The sequence below is a fragment of the Phytophthora sojae genome (assembly GCF_000149755.1).
Source record: "Phytophthora sojae unplaced genomic scaffold PHYSOscaffold_3, whole genome shotgun sequence".
In the NCBI taxonomy this organism is placed as follows: Eukaryota; Oomycota; class Peronosporomycetes; order Peronosporales; family Peronosporaceae; genus Phytophthora; species Phytophthora sojae.
The window spans coordinates 9,271,372-9,289,768 of record NW_009258117.1 but is presented as its reverse complement, the minus strand read 5'-3'; the positions used below and the strand labels follow the sequence as shown (position 1 = coordinate 9,289,768).

The 18,397-nt window shown below is 48.8% G+C and overlaps 5 protein-coding genes and 1 non-coding gene across 6 annotated transcripts; all 6 read right to left on the bottom strand.

Annotated features, from left to right (window-relative positions):
- Nucleotides 1-316: 316 nt before the first annotated feature.
- On the bottom strand, nt 317-1,307 carry PHYSODRAFT_354453 (hypothetical protein). The gene is made up of 2 exons (XM_009526719.1): nt 946-1,307; nt 317-892 (listed from the first exon to the last, which is right to left on the bottom strand). The coding sequence occupies exons 1-2, from the start codon at nt 1,210-1,212 to the stop codon at nt 521-523; spliced, it is 639 nt and encodes a 212-aa protein (XP_009525014.1). The 5' UTR covers nt 1,213-1,307; the 3' UTR covers nt 317-520.
- Nucleotides 1,308-1,582: 275 nt separating this feature from the next.
- Nucleotides 1,583-2,413, bottom strand: PHYSODRAFT_492777 (hypothetical protein; the record flags this gene model as incomplete). The annotated part of the gene is made up of 2 exons (XM_009526718.1): nt 1,583-2,207; nt 2,277-2,413. 2 exons carry the CDS (start codon nt 2,411-2,413, stop codon nt 1,583-1,585), a joined length of 762 nt encoding a protein of 253 aa, XP_009525013.1.
- A 725-nt stretch (nt 2,414-3,138) lies between these two features.
- On the bottom strand, nt 3,139-3,408 carry PHYSODRAFT_385472 (hypothetical protein; the record flags this gene model as incomplete). Its single annotated transcript, XM_009526717.1, has 1 exon — nt 3,139-3,408. A coding segment is annotated over one exon (270 nt), but the record flags the coding sequence as incomplete, so codon positions are not given.
- A 2,878-nt stretch (nt 3,409-6,286) lies between these two features.
- On the bottom strand, nt 6,287-8,909 carry PHYSODRAFT_330122 (hypothetical protein; the record flags this gene model as incomplete). The annotated part of the gene is made up of 7 exons (XM_009526716.1): nt 6,287-6,652; nt 7,163-7,300; nt 7,471-7,535; nt 7,624-7,676; nt 7,761-7,837; nt 7,867-8,762; nt 8,801-8,909. 7 exons carry the CDS (start codon nt 8,907-8,909, stop codon nt 6,287-6,289), a joined length of 1,704 nt encoding a protein of 567 aa, XP_009525011.1.
- An 8,182-nt stretch (nt 8,910-17,091) lies between these two features.
- Nucleotides 17,092-17,332, bottom strand: PHYSODRAFT_330121 (hypothetical protein; the record flags this gene model as incomplete). The annotated part of the gene is made up of 2 exons (XM_009526715.1): nt 17,092-17,163; nt 17,240-17,332. The coding sequence occupies 2 exons, from the start codon at nt 17,330-17,332 to the stop codon at nt 17,092-17,094; spliced, it is 165 nt and encodes a 54-aa protein (XP_009525010.1).
- Nucleotides 17,333-18,117: 785 nt separating this feature from the next.
- PHYSODRAFT_t753 lies at nt 18,118-18,203 on the bottom strand. The gene has a single exon. It is a non-coding gene; the product is annotated as a tRNA-Leu (tRNA).
- Between the last annotated feature and the right edge of the window lie 194 nt (nt 18,204-18,397).

Genomic DNA, 18,397 nt, shown 5'->3' with positions numbered 1-18,397 from the left:
GTTGAATGACACGGCTGGCAAGGAGCACAAGAGCGGGGATTGGCGGAAAAGGAAAAGGTAGTGGGATGTGATTGGATAAAAGGAATAGTGCATTTTTTGCAAGCGTTTTGAAACATTTCCGAAAAATATGAATTGTACTTGCCTAAAATGCCACCCGTTTTACGGTCGAGACGGTCCAAATCAGGGCACAAAACAAAAGCGGAGATCGACTCGAATTGTGCTCTAGAAAACGCAAAAGGGGTCGATTTGGCGTCGTTATCCCCAACAAGAAAAAAATAAGGATAAAAATAAGGATCAAATTTGAAGAGCTTCGTTTAAAGTGTCCTCAAGGACAATTGTTAAAATCTTACGTTAGTATGAAAAAATAGCGTGTCTTCTTGCTGGTAGCACAAGGATTTAAGACACCTAGCGTTCTAATGCCTTCATATTCTTGTTGCAGAACTGGTATGCTGACGCTTCGGCAAAAACGATTTTATCCTTAAGTTAAGGATAAATCTCTGGCAGCCCGGGATAATAGCGCTCAGGCTAGTTGGAGGCGTAACGATCGGCGACGCGCCTTGTTCGCCAAACGAACAGTTGGGGTACGGCGATTAGGAGGGTCCAGGGACGTGGAGCGCTTTCGTGATGGCGGGGGCGCTCGGTTTTCATTTGACTTCGTTGAAATTAATTCGTCCGGAACCTGGCAGGGATCAGGCAGTGTTGGGGCGTTGTGGAACTTGTCGAAACAGGACTGCCCTCCTGCCCATCTTTTCGCTCTACACAAGGTGACCTTGCAGACGTCGCACTCGAAACTTGTCTTGAAGCCTTGGCGACTGTGATTGCGATTTTCAATGTCGTGATTTGAACGACAACAGAGCACGCAGCGGAGCTGCGTTGCATTTACAATCCGGATCTGCAGAATGGGTCAGTACATCACCAGTCTATTCAGTATCGCCAAGAGCGTACCGATCGATGCGTGTTACGCTTTGAAAGACGAAGGTCGATCCACTCCTTCTGCGTGTTGAAGAACTTTCGCTTGTTGTACGAAAACGAATGCCCCATTTCGATCACGCTCGTCTCGATCGTGTTTTCTTCGACCGGTCGAAGCGGCTGTTGTACAACTGGTCGCTGAGAGAGAGCAACAGCAGCGTCCCGGCAGAAAGCGCCGAAGCTCGGTAGATTCTGGCGGTATTTTTGATACGACTTGTATGAAGTGCAGAGTGTGCTGTCCATCAAGAAGTCGTGGGACTACAGCAGTATCGTTAGTAAATTATTTGCCTTCTGTATCGTATTGCATCGCTGTTGGAGCACTCAGGTGGAAGGCGTCTTTGGGGTTAGAAGGCAGATTGCCAAGTGACTTGTATTGGTAGCTTAGAGCAGGATCCACGTAGTGGACCACACCATTGTACTGGATACCTGGCCTGGGTACCTCCCCCCAGGCCCAGGACCTGTACGGTGATACAGACGAGTGTGGTGCTTGAACCTGGCGGTTCCAACACGCTTACCTGCAGTATCAGATATGACTGGTGCGCGTTGTACGCCAGGGACATCAGCATACGGAGCCAAATTGTTGCGGTCGGTGAAAGTCGGAAATGTTTAGACTTCACATTTTTAAGTAGCGCAAGTACACATCAATGCCTCCTTTGACGTGGTTCCATAACGCAATCGAAGTCGGGATGATGTGTTTGGCCGGGGGAAGAGGTTGCTGCCTCTCCTTCGTAAGCGTGACTAAAGCTCTCCAGAGCGCTAGCGTTTGCTCCAATGTCACCATATCCACGCAGTGACCACGAGGACCACCTCCAAAACGAGGCATAACGCCATTGTCGGAGTATATCCACATCAAGTGCTCCGTCATAATTGTTTTCAAAGCTGCGTAGTATATCCGAGACACGTCGGACCCCACGACGACGTGGACAACGCGGATAATTGAGGTAGAGGACGCGTACACAAGGAAGCCATCGCTAATTCCTCCACAAACGACGCAGTGTTGTATTTGGAGTCGGTGACTTGGGTCAGGCATCAAGCTGTTCAAACGTCCACCGAATCCCATTGTCACCAAATCCACGGTCGTAAAAACGCCGCACGAAACTGCTAGCGCTTTCTCCTTAAGCACTGTGCGTGGAGTTGTTCGGGTTTTATACTCCATAATGGCGTTGAATCGTCCGCGCCGAACGTGAAGAACAGACGCAACGTGGTCAGGCGAGAACGCTGCGACGGGTAAGTCCTTCCTACCCAAAGAACGTTAGAATACAGCGAATAGCTACAAAACATCTACGAATGGACACAACCGTTCTTACCTGCACACCAAACCGTACGACTTCAACTGCTCAATATGGAAGGCGGAGTGCTTGTCCAAAAACTGTTGTACATGCGCGGCAATATTTTCCTCATTGGCCGAACCAACTTTCATGTCTTGCGTCGAAAGTGGCGCCATGAACCAGGTCGTCAAAAAGGTATCATCAATAAGACATCAAGAACATTGAGGTGCCGCAGGATCTGTTGCTTCTTCAGTTTGAACACCACAAAGCCGATTGACTAAATCCCCTTTCCTCCCTGACACGAGTAGCTGTGCGTCACGGCACAAATTCTGAAGTTCCTCGCATGTCTTCTTCTGTAGTTCATCTCTGGACAGTTGCAGCGCTCCAGGGAATCCACAACTGTCATCAGGACCTCCAGGAGTTGGTCGATTTGCTTTTCCAAGCGAGAGTAAAAGAATCACAGTTTCCACGTCGGGATCAGATCCAGCATGAACGGGTAAGTCTCCTTCAGCAACATCGCCACCACACTGAGCAAAGACTCTAAAAATCTTTGCAGCGACGGACACAGTAATACGCAACTTGCGCAACAAAAACCATTCTGGTGTACGCTGCGAATGAGTCAATAACTCTACGCAAGCTTCAAATACGGCAAATAAATCATCAGGAGCTTGTGATACTTGTTTGACTTGACGCGGAACGTAAGTCCAACAACCAGGACCAGCACTAGCCATTGTAGTTTAAGCCAGCGCTACCTTTCCGAGTCCCGATCGGTAAGCAAGTGCGTGGGCGTGGGTAGGTACTTCGCCAGTAGTGGTTGGCAACCGTTTGCTTGCCCAGTAAGCGGCACGTTCTCCTTTCTCCAGAACTAAATGCTGATTTTGATTCGGAGATTTCCCGAAGGTAAACGGAAATTGACCAGTACGTTGTGAGTACCGATGATACTGCTTCCAGCATCAAATATCTGTTGGTTGACTGCATTCGACTGGTAACCTCGGTCTAACGCGTGTACAATGCCTGACAAGCGTATCTGGCTCTCCGTGGAGGCACCACATAGCGATCGCTGCAGAATCCGAACAATATCAACCGTCGACTCGCCTCGAGCGGCAATGTGTCCGCCAAGAAATATACCAGTGACCAGCGATACCACACTGTGTTGTACAGGTCCATACCTGCAAAGCAAAATACGTATTAGACACCCAAGAAACCATATCAAAGCGAGTGTAAGCATTTATTACCCTTTCTTTGGATTGCGCACGTGAGCAAGTCCCGTATCATCAACAGCGCTGGCCCGTAAGCGAATGAGGTCATCATCGAGTGAGGCTATGGTTGTCCCAGCGACGAAGCCAACGTCTGCACACATGCGCCGGACTAGCTCGGCTGCGTGCGCGATATCTCGATCCGGACTAAAAGGCGCTGACCATTGGCTTGCACTGGAAGTTCCACTACTACCCGTTGTCCCCAAAGCTGCAAGCATAGCTCGATATTTTGCGTATGGTAGCGATTGTTTTGCGGGTGGGTACTGCTCCTGGTTCTTTGTATCGTAAAAGAATTCCGGTGTAACTCCATGAAAGCTCAACCACAGCTCGACTTCAAGAAATCTGAAAATGTCGTCAATAGTCACAGCCGCGGAGTCTTCCAAGTTGCAGTTCATTCGACTCTGGAGCTTGGCCAGAATCGACGTATCCAGCCACGTGTAGAGTATTCGAGATACACTGATACTGCCAACGTAGTGCTGAGTAGTACCGAACATGCGCTGTAGCAGTCATTTGACGACGATATCGACCTCGTCACGAGCCTTCTCCAACAACAATGCGTCGACACCATCTACCTCAACATGCGCATTGTTGCGCTCAACATATCGCCAAATACCCGCCTCCGTCTGCTCACCATCGCTATCAGTGTCGCTGTCGGCGTATGCCCAGGATATTTCGTCATCAGATGAATCGCTGTCTGACATCACGCGAAGAGGTGCTTGTTCGTTCGGAAAGCAGGCGTTGCCGTGGAAGCCGCCTAACGGGTGCGTGAGCGGGAGCGAGCTTTAGAGCGTGGCTTAGTGTTAGCTGTAGCCGTAGGGAGATTGTGCGCGTCTGCTGGAAGCGAAGAGAGAGAGAGCTTGAGATCATGTTAGCGTAGCAACAGGAGAGTAAGCTCAAGAGCGCATCAGCTGCAGATGGAGTCTGCTCGAGAGAGCACCAGCTACAGGTGTGGTGAGCCTGAGAGCACGTCAGCAGCAGGAGAAGTGCACTAGAGTGTGTGTCAGCTCGAGTGCGGGTGAGCGGTTCTTCAACTGACCATCATTCTCTTTTGTCCTTAAGATTTTGTGTTAAGGACAAAAATAGCTGCGATCTGAATATCACAAAACAGATTTGGTCCTTTTTTTAAGGATAAAATTTGTTGGGGTTATGTTCAGATCTACCAGGAGGTGTACCTCGAGCCCTGTTTGGATTGCCGTAGCTTGAGTTATTAGCCGGTCTAAATAGATCAATCTCCTCCTTTCTTTGACCTCTTTTGTAAACTGACCTCATTTATTTTAACTCGTGGAGATCTCCAAGTCAAAACGACAAAACAGGTACGAAGCATAATACTTCCTAGGACACCAGTGGCTTAGCAGGCGGTCCCACTTAAAAGGAGCACATTTGAATACGAACCCTCCCTACTTAAATGGGGTAATGGGGTATATACCAGGTGATATATTGTATGGAATACTGCGAAACGCAACGAAAACAGATACATACAAACTTTAATGCCAAACACAACGAGATGTATTGATACGTTTACATCAGCGGAAATTGCCTACCTTGTAGTAGGACAATTTACAGACAGAACACCTACGTGGGTGCTGGAACGCCTAAAGCCACCAACATATACTATGATAGTGAAGCGTATGCTCTTCTGCTGCTCTCTGGGTAAATCCCAAACTGACCAGCCTCCCACGTCTTGCCTGCCCGGTATAGACAGTCCAGGAAGACTGAGAGCCAGTGAAGCTTGAATAGATAAGGGTTAGGGCCATATGGCTGAAACCCACTACATATGCTTGTTTGTTGACAAGGTCCAAGAAGCGCAAATAAAACATGTACTACGCATTTTTTAATTGACAGTGCGGTTAACTTAGCTGTTCAACCCCACCCCACCGTGAAGGTGTGGGCTCGAGCTTGCCGCAGCTCTGCACTGCTGCTTTCAAGCCTCGCCCCAATAAGAATCGGATGATCTTTTCGATCAGCTACCACTAACTTGTTATCGCTTCCAACGGTTGCGTCATTCTGTTTGCTTGGCTTAGACTTAAAGCATAAATGGGTAGCTACCTCAAAATATTATACAGTCAGCGATGGTGCGGTCTAATGGATGCAAATACATGACTTGAATGTGGCGGCACGGATGTAGTATAGTTGAAACGAGACCTTCACACAGTAGTTATTGAAGTCGATGGTCAAGCTATAGCCAACGGATTGTGTCACGCGAATATCGACCCAAAAAGACCCAAGCAACATGCGGCTGATTAATATGTTATCAATGTTATAGGTATGTGTCGATACATCAATGACTTGTTCGCTAACAACTAATAGCGGGGCATGCGTTTTATAGTGGTTTGCATCTGAACCCGTATCGCCATAAGAAATCTGGGTAAATCCAAAGAGCATAATGCGGAGTCAGTCGGATGCCATTACCATTTAAGAAAACGTCAAACAAAAGAATATTAATGAACCTAAGTACGAATCGCGATTTAGGCACACCAATGGAAAGAGGGGCGTCTTTTCTTTCATTTGAGCTCACCCACGCCTCCCATGAGTTGAAACCGACGACGTTATAGGCCCTCAGAAAATTTATCTCCCTTCCCAGAGCAAAAATGGATATTTTTTTTGGTGAAGTAAAGGTAAAATGGGCCGGTGGTTCGAATGGTACTCTCGGAATCGCCCATTTCCAAGCATAACGTGCTCAAATCGCGTCTTAAAGTTATTACCCCGAGTTAGTGACACGCATATGTCTATAAGTAACAATTTGTTTGAGAAATGGATGGAAGTATCATTTTGATCCCCTTAGACTGCGGCAGCTTACTCGCTGTTTGTCTTTCTCTTTTTTGTCGCTGCACTCGTGTTGCCTTCGTTTCTTCCTCGGCGGTCGCTGTTCTCCTTCGCGGCCTTTGCCATTGCTGCCCGATGCTCTCTAATCGCTGATTTAGCGTCGTCCTGCTGGTCTTGGCTTGGGGCAGTGTAGATAGGATCACCCTGAAACTCATCAGGGACGTACGGACGGATCTTACTGTTCATCTCTGTCTTCTCCGCGTTTAGTGACGGAGGGCTCAGGTCTTCCAGGAAGTGGGTGAGCATTCGCTCCACCTTAGTGCTCTCTGTCAGGACCTCGTCAACCTTGCGCCGTAGATCCTGCTCAACCGGCTCGTCGTCTGGCCCATTCTTGCACTGCACTACACCGGGTTTAGTCGCCTCCATACTAAAGATCTGGTACTGCTGTTGTAATGGGCCTACTTTGGCTCACTACTTTAGCTTACACGTGTGCGCACGTGTGTGAGGAAGCTTAGCTTAGTTTAAACTAGAGTTAATTATACTCGGACCTCCGAGTATAGATTAATCTAAATAAACGATCCAAATAATGTTTTGGGTTAAAAGGAGAACTGCTATTTTTGTTTTATGCTTTCTGACTTCCTCTAAAATGTAATATTCTAAGTTAGGAATCTGCCAACGGCTGGTTGGCAGAATTCCAATGCTATGCGTGTCGCTCATTGGCTAAAAGATGCTGCTTTCAGCCAATGGGAATCCTAAGTCTCTATGGACCACCCGTCGTGGTGATCGTAAATGTATGTAGCCTTTGGTGTGTCTACACCAAGGTCGAGAAAGTCTTTCGAACCTCTAACAGACGTCGTGCCTGTTAGAGTTACAAGTGACTGTAGCCACTTGTGCGTGTAACCCTACCCCAACTAGCTTCTTGTAAAGTTCCGTCACGAGCGGCTTGTAGCTCTTGAAGAACTCGTCCACATGGGGGCGAATGTGGCCGAAGCCACGGTCGGAAGATTTCTTGGTATGGCCCTTCACAAAGAACTTGTAGTCGATCTGGTCAAAGACACCCATCCGAACTTAGGCAAGAAAGAACTTGATGACGTGATTGTTCTTGTTCTGGCCTGAGCAATTGTCCGCGTATGCTTCTTGCCGGCAGGGAGAAGCACAGTGCGAATAAAGTGCTGAAGCATTGAGTTGATCTGGTCGCTTCTTTTTCCACTCACAAATTCGTCGTAGACGTAGTTCGTCTGCACTCCCTCGTTTTCGTAGAAAATTCCGAAGATGTTCACTGCAAGCAGCGAACAGAAATACCACTGAGACGGAATGGTGGTGACCGAAGGAGTCGTCAAATTCTGCGAAAAATCCATAACAATCACTGCTGCTTCCATCGCTTGCATGGACGGCAGCTTTGTCCTTCTTGTACTCGCGTCTATAGATAACAACAAATCAAAATGTTACCAATGGTCAAGTGAAAAGTTCTTGGTAGATCAATTTGATGTCTATGTCCTCGTACTTCATTCGACGTGCTGGCTCCGTGTGTTGGCCCAGCTCCTCCACTTGTTCAGCAGAAGCCCCGCGATGCATCCTCGACTGGTAAATGGTGCACAAGTCACACACACATTGGACTGAGCGGAACGGATCTTGATGTTGGGGCAGTGGACGGACAGCAACTTGCGGAAAGTGGAGCGTGCAGGCTCACAAACGCGCAAACCGAGACTCACAAACTTGTGCATCTCGTCGTACAGAGTCTCCCAGGTAAACGTAGCAGGTAGCAGCGTGTAGTCTTCACGACTGTAGTACTTCTCCACCATACCGTTCTTGGTTTTCTGCATGCGCACCCTCACGTGCACCATCTCGCCGACTTCAGCAGCAAACTCCTTGAACCACTTGACCAACCAAACTAGATAGATCTTCGAAGTATTCTTGTTGAGCCGATTGCCGTGCACCTTGGCAGCAATGTTGCCGTCACGCACGCGCCTTTTGTAGCGCTGAATGGTAAGCGGCTGCACGCCGAGGCATCGGGCAAACGAAGGACGGCGCACGCGCCCAACGAAAGGTAAGTAGTAGTGAAACTTCTCGCGTTCACCATTACCACGACGTCTCTCGGCTGTGTCTGTCTGCATCAGCACGCCGAGAAGCGTCAGGATGCAAGTCGTCTTCTCCGGCTTGGATACCTGCCCCAGCGAGCACGTCAACCACTCCAACTCGCCCGCTTTGCCTTGCAAGCAGCGCCGCTCGCACACGTCGTCTTGAATTAGGTTCGTCACGCACTGCTGGACATCAACGTCAAGCAAATTGATACTGATGTCCTCTTCCTCCTCATCAGCCTCGCTCTCTGCGCTCTCTCCGGTCACATCTTCCTCACCAGCGGAGCCATCGTCATCACTCCAGTCCTCGTCGTCGCTGTCGTCGGGCTCTTCGCTGTCTGGCTCCTCGCTCTCCTCCTCGCCAGAGCTAGCGTCATTGAGCACGGCGTCAGCGCCCGCGGTGTTCTGCGCAAGTTGGACGTCGACTTCTTGCGACGGACAGCTATCCGACTTGACAGCGCCGCACCGGTCGAAGGGGCACTGGGGAATGGCGTGGGGGAATGCGTGGAGCGTGTCTCCGGAGCAGAAGACTCGGCGGAGGCTGGCCGCGTGGGTGAGGGTTCGTGGAAGAACATCGTAGCTGGACACTGGTATCTTCTTGTGGTCTCAGGTTCTTGAGTGAGCAAGCTCAGTTTAGGGACAGTTTGATTTTCAAAACACAAATCGGCCGTTTTCTCGAAACTTCATATAAGTACGAAAGTCGATGGCCTAACTTTAAACGCGATTATCTCGATAACTCTAAATGGCGCATTAGTATCATTTGGTTCTGGGTTGTCTCATTTAGGCGCACGCATGTAAAAGGAGCAGGAACGTCTACTGTATTGGGATGCTCTATCTTGTTATCTGCAGTGCACTGAATATTGCAAGCGCCCTGGTTGTTGCCCCGTTCTTGAGCCGATTTTTATTTTTTGAAAATGGGTTCATAGAGCATACGGATAATCACTTGAGGCACATTCTCGCTGCGTCTGTACTCACCACATAACATTGCTAGCTTACATTAAGATAGCATAATAATTAGTTGGATATAGCAAATTGTCAAACGACATTAGTTGCATTAGTAACAAGCCAACTCCGGAGGTGGCTTGTGTTGAAGCAGCTAATTTTGAAGTTCATTTTCGACACTAATCCAGTGAAGATTCAGGATTTTCAAGAGAAGTTGGAATGAAGTTTTACTCCGGAACTGACGCAAATCAGGTTTCTGTACGGAACGGAGGATGTCACCACGATTGATATGGTAAAACAATAGTGAAATGACCTCGCCCCGTTTTTGCGGCAAGAGCACTTTCAAGACTTCATGTGGATTCCTTCAACACCAGTACTCAACCCCCAAAAGCTTCTCAAGTGCTGTATCGATGCCGTTAGTCCGGCTACCGAGAAAGCGCTTAAGGAGGTTCACGATGCTCACAAAAAGTGTTTGCCTGCTCAAGCCGCTCACACGACATTTGCCAAAATGATGAACGAGTGGCGCATCAGCTTGAAAAGGTGAAAAAAAACAAAGGTAGCATTTATATGTGAAATAGAGTCATCAAGGGAAGGGAGAATCCGATACTTCCCGGCGAAGACAAATCCGCGTTTAAAGCGTCAAAACCGTCGGGGTATAACAGACGATACCTCATTTAGGGTTAGCAATTGAAAGGAGTGTATAGCCATGGATTCCTAGTGTTTCAGTCGCTGTTTTGCTGATAGAGCTCCATGTCATGTTAGGTGAGTAGGGTCCAGACGACTTGGAGCAAGACGACGACGACGACACTGAAGTAGTGTCTACGGAAGCTGCGCGGATATACATCAGCAACCTGACCAGTTAAAGTGGTTTGTACTTGTGGAAGTCAGACGAAAGGAAAGTCGTCTAGAACTCTTCTGTAGATTTTGTTTTAGCTTTTTGGGTCGTCATGGTGCACTTGGACGAATGTTGTTCTTATTAGAAACGGAGGGCGTGTGGTCGCTTAGGTCGAGTTAGAAGCGTATATTGGGCTGAAGACGGTTATAGGCTTGGTCCCAATAACGACATCGAAGAGTCCTGGTCTGACAAGATGGTTCAAGGGCATGCCAACTTTAGTGCAACAATGAGTCGAGATCGTTTCCAAGGGGTTCAAACCAAGCAGGTTTGCTATCATTGCGGTTCCGATCGAGTTAGCAGCGTTGATGATATCAGAGTTCGTACCAAAGTTCGAACATTGGTCAATTGGTTTTTCAAGCGAAGCCTGACAACTGTGGTGTAGCGGGATCGGCCAAAATCTGGTTAAGGCCTGATCGAGCTTCCCACCAGCGCCCAGACACCGACTAACGGAGGGGTCCCCCAACGATCCGTGATCGGCTGAACTTGTTCTCACCTTGTGTACCCGTCGGCGGGCTGGATCTGCTCTCTCGGGGCTCCGAAGATGCAGCACTTGGTGAAGATCGAATGTCTTGGCGTGACGCGGGGATAGTTTGTGGAGCAGCGCGGTAGTCTTCGCTCTGCGTCCAATTATATGCTCCGATCGAGGGTTGTTCGCTGCGATCGGTCGGCCTGGAGTTGATCCAAGGCCTGTAGTTGCCTTTCCGGGTGTGTTCCTTCCTTTCCTGAGTTGCTTGCCGCTTCCTATAGCGGGATCGAGGTCGATTGAGAGACGCAGCGATCGCCGGCCAAGCAGTACCCGGTCGATCGAGGACTTGCACACGAGAGAAAGATCACTAGAGTAGGTCAAGCTGGCCAATGTATTAATCCAGTCTTAACCGTACCGCCCGAAGTGTCAACGCTTGCCGAGGCCAATGTAGTTCCTGGGACTTGACGACTTGAGGGTACTTGTGGTCTTCTGTGCAAATTGCGTTCTGATTTATGTTTAGCTGGTGTCTCTCTACCGCTACCATCCTACAACTCCACAACCACTGGATTCTTGTCCTGACTTCGTCCTCCATGTGCATCCCATCGTGGTCGATCCCCCATCCACGATCAACCCACGATTGACTCCCGATCCACGATCGACTCCCGATCGGCGATCGGCGATCAACTCTCGATCGACGACTTGTGCCGGTTGCCGCACGCCGCCGATCCATCATCTTCCGTCCTCGGCCGTCTTAGATCTGCGAGATCTGTCGTCGATCAGGGCTTGGGTCGACCCCGAATCACGCCACGATCATCCACAATCCGGCTTGCCACACGTCCTGCCTTACGCGCCGGCGTCATCGGGCCACTTGAGATCTCCCGAAGAACTCCCTCTGATCCACAGATCCTTGCTGCCTGTCTCTCGATCGCTGATCTCCCATACTTCCAGTCGATCGGCCCTGCCGCCTTTCTCAGAGAACAATTCTTATTCAGCACTTCTCCACACAACCTCGATATTCGCTTTTCTGTGGTGTTCGCTTCATGTTCATTTACTCTAGGATAATGGTTCAGGCAGCACGATGCGGTCCAACCCTATACTCAATTATCCCGAGTCTATGACGTTCCCTTAAAGCCCATCTTCAAGCAAACGCCATCCGTACCAAGTCAGAATCTATGCCGGCGTTCTGTATGATAATGATCGCTCATCAAACGAAGTTATGCCGTAGTATATCAGGCAGGCGCACCATTTTTGCGACAATTGATATTTTTACACGCGACACAATTTCGTGGCCGTGGTTCGTGTTATGGTGGAGGGTGACGCGCGAAAGCCTACCACCGTTCGGAAAGGCTCGGTTGGTCATCTAAATGTAGGGGAAGTAGCATATTTCATTGCTTCAGTGAAGGACATACCACGAAGATCTTGGAAACGCATCGCTAGTGTAGGCACTGTCATCGATCAAGGAAAGCTCACGCTCATGAGCAAAAGAAGTAACAACCCCGCATCCTCATACGAAGTATTCACCGTCACTTAAGTTTTCCGACCAAACTGGATACGTTGTCTTTCGGGGCAAGAACTAAGTTTTGTTCCGGACCAACTATTTGGCTAAAACCCCAAGCGCACGCGTCTTTAGTGCTAACAGTAAAACATCACATGTTACCACGAGCTGTATCCATTTTTCCGATCGCTTGTAAGCACATTATGCTCGAACAGTCAGCATGGCCCCTGAATACAACATCGGCATGGGCGGATTAGCTTGTGTGGACCAACTTTGTTCCACAAATACTACCTTGTGGAAGTAAATGTGCATCTCAATGAGTTTATCCATCTGGGTGCTGGAATTGTGTGGAAACGGAGCACCTTCCACGTGATATTTCAGGCGATAACTTGATTGATATTCTTACGTAAAACAAATTGTAAAACCGCGGATGAAAAACTGGTTTATTGTCTATGTAGTCGTTAAGTCGGCTAATCCACGCTTTAGGTATACGAAACGTCTCGTTAAATACCGCACTGCTTATTTTACCGTAGCTCACTACAGAGACGATTTTACCACCCGACAGGAAGCGTTGCGAAAGCCCAGCAAGCCCTGAGCGATCCAAAAATGTATGTCCCTTGACGACACGCCAACGCCTCAATAACTCAATGCCCGCATTAGCCAATCTGATGTTAACACACCAAGAACCAGAGAATTCAGTGGAAATTCGACTCTTCAGAAATCCAAAGCTAGCATACACGAATCCACATTTTTTGCCTTTGAGGTTGTCTTATTAGGACCTACGCAGATAAAAGAAGTAAACGATTTTGCTTCAGAAACCATCGCTTTTTAAATGCGAAGGCTGCAGTTAGATATTGTGGCGATGTACAAACTTCAATTTGGAAGGCGTTTGTGAAACTTGACATCATTGTTTTGCTCTTGGGATGATACACAAGCGATCCTTCGTTAAGATGAGCAAAACGTACCGCTAATGGGTTGTGGTATATCATGTAATCTTTTTCCACCACCTTATCATTATATCATAGATTTTTAACTCTGATATCCAGAAAGCATATTTCTACAATGTCTATACTTTCCGCACAGTCAAGTTATTATAAAAGCATGTCCCTTTGACGTTCGCTTCTCCAAGATTTTAGGCGTAAAGGATCCCGCAATCCGACTCATGTAAACCGCAGTAGCATTGATGTTAAACTAGCAATTGCCCGAGAAGATCTGATTAAGAAGCACTACAGAGGATCACGGACGAGTGAGCAAGCCCGTGAGTAGTGCATACACGAAGCAACGTCAGAGAGCGATAAATTGTAAAGCAGTGGTTGATGGTTGCTCACCATCACCGCATGCATGGTATGAATAGAAGCGCCAGTCATTGGCATGCGTTATGCTGTCAGACCATCATTTCCCTTCTACCAGTTCTTTTTCTCCACCTGTTGGTGATGTCTGTTTCTTCGCATCCCCTTAGACGATTCCGGGGTGAAACATTCCGCCTACTCACTCAACATCTTCTACATGTCATGCGCGATACACAGTCCTTTTGATGACCTAGGGCCACACTGCTCCCGCCAATCCACGCAACCCATCCACTTTAACTGGAAATACGTGGCCGATAAACGAGGGTTCTATGGTGCCATATAAATACAGCCATTCCCGCGTTGCGAGTTATTGGCAGCTCCCCGGCTCTCCCGCTTCGCGTTCGTGGTCTGGCTGCCGTGCCTCCAGCACCTCAGTCGCCTCCAAGTCCCACATCCCAAGTCATGACCCCTTCTCCAATGGAACTCTTCCAAAACTAACACAAACGCTGTCACAAATCGCAATTTATGTGCCAAATATGTCCTCGTTTGCGTCGTGTTTGCTACAACCGATGATACCGACCAAAACCATCACATTTGAGTGCTAAATACATGGCTACACTCACTTATCGTCAGTAACAAACAATGCGTAAGGTGCACGTACAATCAACTTGGGTGGTAGTAAACACTCAGTCTCTTCCGCTGGCTCTGCTGTCCACGGCTTGGGCGCGCTGACGTAGAGCTTGAGAGCGCGGGCGTGAACGCTCAGCATGAGTGGTGACTGGGAATTGAACCAAAATAATGGTACGCTTCATTTGCGCTCGACGCAATTTGTGGAGACGTCAAATTCGTCTCCACAAATTACGATGGATTTGCTACGAGAAATACGCCATGTTTATGACCGTAGCAAATATCGAGTTTGTGTGGGTTTTGGTAGAGCTCCAATCTCGACAACGTCTACCTCTATGTCAACCGACAGTGCGTCAATTCGCCGGGGACCGCTCCTGTCGCCGGTGCTCTCATCACGAGTCCGGCGTCAGCACGAAATAATCGACGTAACTGGTTACGAGGAAGAAAACGGCGTCCTGATAGAAGCCACCCCGTGCCCGATTTGCCTGGCGCCCCCGACAGCCCCAGTGAACCCTTTTCGTGCCTCCATGCCATGTGCAGGGAGTGCATTTCCATGCACATGGAGCATGCGCTGGCGGGGGAAGAGGAGGCTCAGGGAAGAGGAGGCTCAGTGTCGGTTTTACCGCGTCATAATGATATGTTTTGAATGGAGCTGTTCCAACATACAGAAGTGCTTGGGTCCGCCAGAAAACTTGCTATTTCCACGTCAAGCAGCGGTGGCGATGAGTACTTAAACACAACCGGGTCATGGGAGCCCCACGTGTGCTTGACCACGAAGCCAGGAAGTGCGTCTGTTTGAAAGACATGGTGGCGGTCGTAAAGTTGACACAATTCGTCATGACACAGTTTGTGGAGACGATATTTGCGTCTTCGCATATTGTGCTGGGTACGCAGCCCTATTTTTGTGCTCGTGACACATTTATATTTGTGTTGTTTTTGGAAGAGTTCCAATGGCTCGTAATTTATACCTTTGTATTAGTTGTAATATTTAACTTCGTACGCTTCACTATATTTTACAATAAACGAAATGATTTACTTTGCACGACTCGTAACCATTTACTTCACCCGAGTCGTAATATGTTACTTTATACGACTCGTAAAACTTTACTTTGAACGAGTCGCAATAGTTTACTTTGAACGAGTCGTGATATTTTACTACTTTAATTTGTACGAGTCGTAATATTTTGCTTTGTACGACTCGTACTAGTTTACTTGCCGAGTCGTAATATTTTACGCTGAACGAGTAGAAAGTTTTACTTTGCAAGTCGCGTAAATTTTTAGCTGTGTTCGGGGCATATAATTTTATTTTTTACGACTCGTACAAGTTCGGTTTGCATTAGACGACCTGTTTGAGTGTACTATGAAGCAGGAATATATTTGAAGTCGTTGGCACCTATACTACTTTTGTTACTGTGTCATGGCGACACTCGGCGAAGCTGCTGATCCGGGTTGAGCTGATTTACGCTTGTGCTTTGGCTTTGATCCGGACTTCCTGCCTCTCTTTCCCAAATCATTTTCTTGCGCAATTACTTCGGGTATGTGGAGAGCCGTGTCCTGTTGAAGACCCGAAGCTGTGAGGTGCGGGGCGAACTGGAAAAAATATGTATTGTGGTAGGTCGCCGCCGTGCGCGGAGGTGTCAAACAATTCCATAACATGCATTAGGTGGTGAATCGCATGTCCACAGCTCGTCTTGTCACCTCCTGCACGTGCACTCCCTGTCGTGAAGATTCACGGATCCCCACATGTCTGAGTGATCCGGTCCCGTGCTTACGTCGGTAAAACGCACCATGTACTGGTCCTGAAGGCACGGCACAATGTGCAAACGCTTTGATAGCGCGGGGGGTCTGAAAACCTTAGCCGGAGTTGACTCGGCATAATCAGCGCGGAAACCACCCTTCGTAGACGCCTTCGTCTTCCGAACGACGCGCATTAGATTTCTCGCCCTCACGTGTAAATCAGGCCCTGACAATGCAGCTCGCTCCGATAACGAGTATCAGTATAGGCAGAAGACACAGAGTCGTTTCTATGAAAAAATGTTGACTATCCATGAATTACAACATGCTCCCAATATATATTTCTGTTGTAAGTGGAACAACCCCTATTGATCATTGATGCGAGACCAAATAGCCATGGCCGGCAACGCAACATCCCCATTTCTAGCATCCGACATAAAACTCAGCCAATCAGCGATGCAAATTGCATCAGCTAGATTCGTTGATTGGCTGTTTTCGTGGGAGTTGTACTAAATTGACAATTGACAGGTGTCGGATGCTAGAAGTAATATACAGTATATTCCATCGTAGCAGCTGAAAACTCGATCTTGCCAATGCACTCTATCCCCGGCAGTAGCTGCAGCGGTACTCAATCTTGCGACGAGATGACCACGATAGAGTGTAGGGGAAGCCGCCCAGGGGGATCAGGCTACGTTCATGTCGAATACCGGCGCTGTGTAGTAGTTACACTTCCATTGCTCACTTGCGATCAGCTTTGATTTGGGGATCTTGGTGTTGGTGGTGCTGGGGGGAAACGCTAAAACATGCCTATTTCGGCGAAGTGTTTGCAAAACATGTTGTCCACTTTAAAGCATGCTTGGGTACACTGTACCAACGCCGGTGCACTACTGCACGACCTTGGTGATCCTAGGACATACATTGATATATGCCATCGACGCGCAACCACTACATCAACCTAATGAGGGCAGCTAGTATGTATACATTACACGCGAGTCGTACATCCAATACTTGCTGCCACTGATACACTGTAATGAAGACGTCTGCAACATCATGCACAACTTTTGCTGGTGCTTCATTTGTACAAGAAGTCCTGCACCACTTCACTATATATCGGTAACTCATGTAAAACGTGTGAGCCCCCGAAGCACTTATAAGTGGCGCGATAAATCGTGCTATCATTTTTAAGAATGATCTGGTCTTCATGTTGCACTTGACTTGCCAGCGCCTTGGCCAAAACCGATGGGTCGGCCAAAACGCTGCTTCGAAAGGAAGGTAGCTGCGAAAGCTGCCGAGCTGTTGGCTTGGGTACCTAAGTGCAGTTCATGTGCCCTAGATCCAGCGAGCTGATGTACCAAGCGTTGCTGTTCTTGCGCTGGTACAGCTGCACGTACATTGGGCACGATTTAGACGAGCATGTCAGCCGCTTCCGACCACCTCCGCCCCAAGACAACGACGACCCGCTTCTTAATGGACAATGCGTAGTCTTGAATAGCCTCCACCGCAGCGCTCCCGTCGTGGAAGGTCATGCCTTCCTCGGGTGGAGGCGCCATCGTGCAGACCGTCGAATTACGGAGAACATGTACTTCGCCCTATCGTTACCAATCATTACCAATCGTCCAATTGTCGATAAGCATGTTTTAAAGTTGACATCATGTTTTGCAAACACTTCGCCGAAATAGGCATGTTTTAGCGTTTCCCCTGGCGCTGGTCACATGGTGCTGAGTTGTTGATTTGGGTGGCGGCGATGCCTTCGTCGGAGACACAGTCATCGGGATCCCTGTACAACGTATTGCCGTCAAACTTGAAGAGGTGTCCACTTGGAAGCGAGATGCAAAACGGATAGCTGCGACCAAACCGTGCCAACTACACGCGCCAGTTCAACATCCAAGACGTACGAATGTTTCATAGACCACGTAGGCAAGATACCAGCCCAAACCGACATAAACGCTCCCACCCGGACGCGCCCCTTTTCTCGCGCCCCTAGCGCTATTCACAGCAACTGAGCACCTTCGCTGCTCCACACACACGTGCCTGCAGGCCATGCGCTACTACCAGCCTGTCTAGACCCGCTCTACACACTGGACGGCAGCCACCAAGACTACATGCCTTCTACACGAGCTGCCCGGGCATATCCGTACCATTCAAAGCTACATGCCGACGCGCACGCGGTCCGGGAGCATAAATTACCGCCACGGCGGCACCCAGCATGTGCGCGAGAAATAAATTACCGACCGCAAAATGCAGCAGCAACAGGCCTTCTCCACCAGATCGGCGGAAGTGGTGGATGCGGCGCTGAATCTGCACACCCTCTGCAACAGAGAGATAGCGCGCGCGTTGGTATCTGTGGGGTTTGAACCCACGCAGACTGTAACGTCTAGCGGATCTTAAGTCCGCCCCCTTAGACCACTCGGGCAAGATACCAGCCCAAACCGACATAAACGCTCCCACCCGGACGCGCCCCTTTTCTCGCGCCCCTAGCGCTATTCACAGCAACTGAGCACCTTCGCTGCTCCACACACACGTGCCTGCAGGCCATGCGCTACTACCAGCCTGTCTAGACCCGCTCTACACACTGGACGGCAGCCACCAAGACTACATGCCTTCTACACGAGCTG

Coding starts and splice junctions, on each gene's coding strand:
- PHYSODRAFT_354453 (XM_009526719.1), bottom strand. CDS start 1,212: ATGGACAGCACACTCTGCACTTCATACAAGTCGTATCAAAAATACCGC. Junction 893..945: donor AGCGTAACACGCATCGATCG/GTACGCTCTTGG, acceptor CCCATTCTGCAG/ATCCGGATTGTAAATGCAAC.